This window comes from Carlito syrichta, unplaced genomic scaffold (genome assembly GCF_000164805.1).
Source record: "Carlito syrichta isolate Samal-C Ts95f unplaced genomic scaffold, Tarsius_syrichta-2.0.1 Scaffold309773, whole genome shotgun sequence".
Taxonomy (NCBI): domain Eukaryota; kingdom Metazoa; phylum Chordata; class Mammalia; order Primates; family Tarsiidae; genus Carlito; species Carlito syrichta.
Window position 1 is genome coordinate 829,726 of NW_007253869.1, and position 1,842 is coordinate 831,567.

Here is a 1,842-nt window from a genome sequence, read left to right on the forward strand (position 1 = left end):
CCACTGCACTCCAGTCTGGGCGACAGAATGAGACTCCAACTCAAAAAAAAAAAAAAGAGGTACAAATGCTATTAGTGGTAGAGTGAAAGAACCACTGGAAGAAGTCAGAGGAGGACTAGTTCAAAATACTATGTGCTCAGTAAACAGAGGCACTCTACATTTCCCACACCATCTAAGTGTGAGACACAGACAAAGATCTCCTGCTTCATTACATTCTGATGATTGGGCTTGGAAAGGGTTGCCAAATTTCAGCATTAAAAATACAGCACATACAGAGTCTGCCAGGGGAGAGGAGGGGCTGAGTCAGGCATCAGAGGAAAGTGGAATTTCAATGTTGTTAGATGTTGCTGCTGGAATCCAACAAGGAAGGCCAGACCTGACTTCATAGAACCATAAAGCAGAAGGCAACATTTCATACATATGCCCACTTCCTCGCTTGTTATAGTTCCCAAAAGAGTTGAAAAATGAAGGTGGGAGAGGGAAAAAGAGGCAATGAAATATAGCGCATTCCTGAATAAAGAGCATCGTCTCAGTCAGCCGAAGTTAGAGAATCTCTTGGTACATCTTTACGGAGCCTCAGCCCTCCTCTAGGTTCTGAGATGGTAAATTACTATTGACTCAATTATGCAGGTGCTGAATTGAGAATCCGGTTTGTGGATTACCTGAACCCCTTCTTTATTCTTCTATCTGCCTTTTAGGCAATTCATTGCTTATTAGAATTTCCACCAGACTGTGGGAGTAAAGAGAGTGAATACTGAATCTTAAAAATTGGTTACTGTTCAGCCTAGGCGACATAGCAGGATCTTGTCTCTGCCAAAAAAAAAAATCGAAAACTTACTCTGGCCCGGGCCTGTAGTCCCAGCTTCTCAAGAGGCCGAGGCGGACTCCAGGAGTTCCAGGCTGTGGTGAGAGCCTGGGCGACAGAGTGAGACCCTGACTCAAAACAAATAAATAAACGGTTACTGTTAAAAACGGATGTAGTGTGGCAACGAACAACAAGAGGTACAGCACTTTTATTTTGTTGAGCTTTTTAGCGCAAATTACTGTGGTTTAATTAATATCATAGGGAAATGGTCTCAGAGCAAGTCATCATATTTACCCAGTTTCAGAGGGTGCCCTTAAACAAAATGGCAACCTCAGGAGCAGCCGAGATGTAACGTGTTGCTTGGACTACGAGCTGGGCGGGGAGGACTTTCCGCTCAGGGTTTAGAACCGATTTTCAACCAGTCACGCCCTTCTCAAAGATGGCCAACCTCACTTCCCTCACTCAGTATGGACAACTGATCACTTCCTATGAATCCGAGGTTAATCCGATCCAGCGCAGCTTGCATGACCAAAGTCAATATGGCAGCCACGTCCTTTTAGAATTTAAGTGCAATGAAGTCATTTTTTTTTTTTCCCCCCTATGGGTGAAAGCGTTTGGCTATTCTTTTTGGAGGCGTGGTTGCCAGGAGTCAAAATGGCTCCTTTCTGGAATAGATTTAATAGGAAGTGAAGCCGTGACGGCGAGGCTTTGCCCGGCCTATTCCCGCGAGGCGTCTCGGAGCGAGTTCCTTTTGCCCACAGTAGACATGGCGCTGGCCAGCGTGTTGGAGAGGCCGCTACCAGCGAACCGGCATGGGTTTTTTGGACTCGGGGGTCGTGCAGATCTGCTGGATCTGGGTCCAGGGAATCCCAGCGATGGCCTGAGCCTGGCCACGCCCAGCTGGGGTGTCCCAGAGGAGCCGGGAATTGAAATGCTTCATGGAACCACAACGCTGGCCTTCAAGGTGCGGATCCAGCCGCCCTGCCAGGCTGAGTCCCGAGCGCCCTTCCTGGCCGCCCAGCCGGACCGGAGCTCGC

The 1,842-nt window shown here is 48.1% G+C and overlaps 1 protein-coding gene across 1 annotated transcript in view; it reads left to right on the forward strand.

Annotated features, from left to right (window-relative positions):
- The first annotated feature begins 1,330 nt into the window (after window positions 1–1,330).
- Window positions 1,331–1,842, forward strand: part of PSMB5 (proteasome subunit beta 5) — an 8,938-nt gene continuing 8,426 nt past the window's right edge. Inside the window, exon 1 of the mRNA XM_008067796.1 lies at window positions 1,331–1,769. Coding sequence (XP_008065987.1) covers window positions 1,572–1,769 — 198 coding nt within the window. The 5' untranslated portion in view covers window positions 1,331–1,571. The remainder of the gene's footprint in view (window positions 1,770–1,842) is intronic.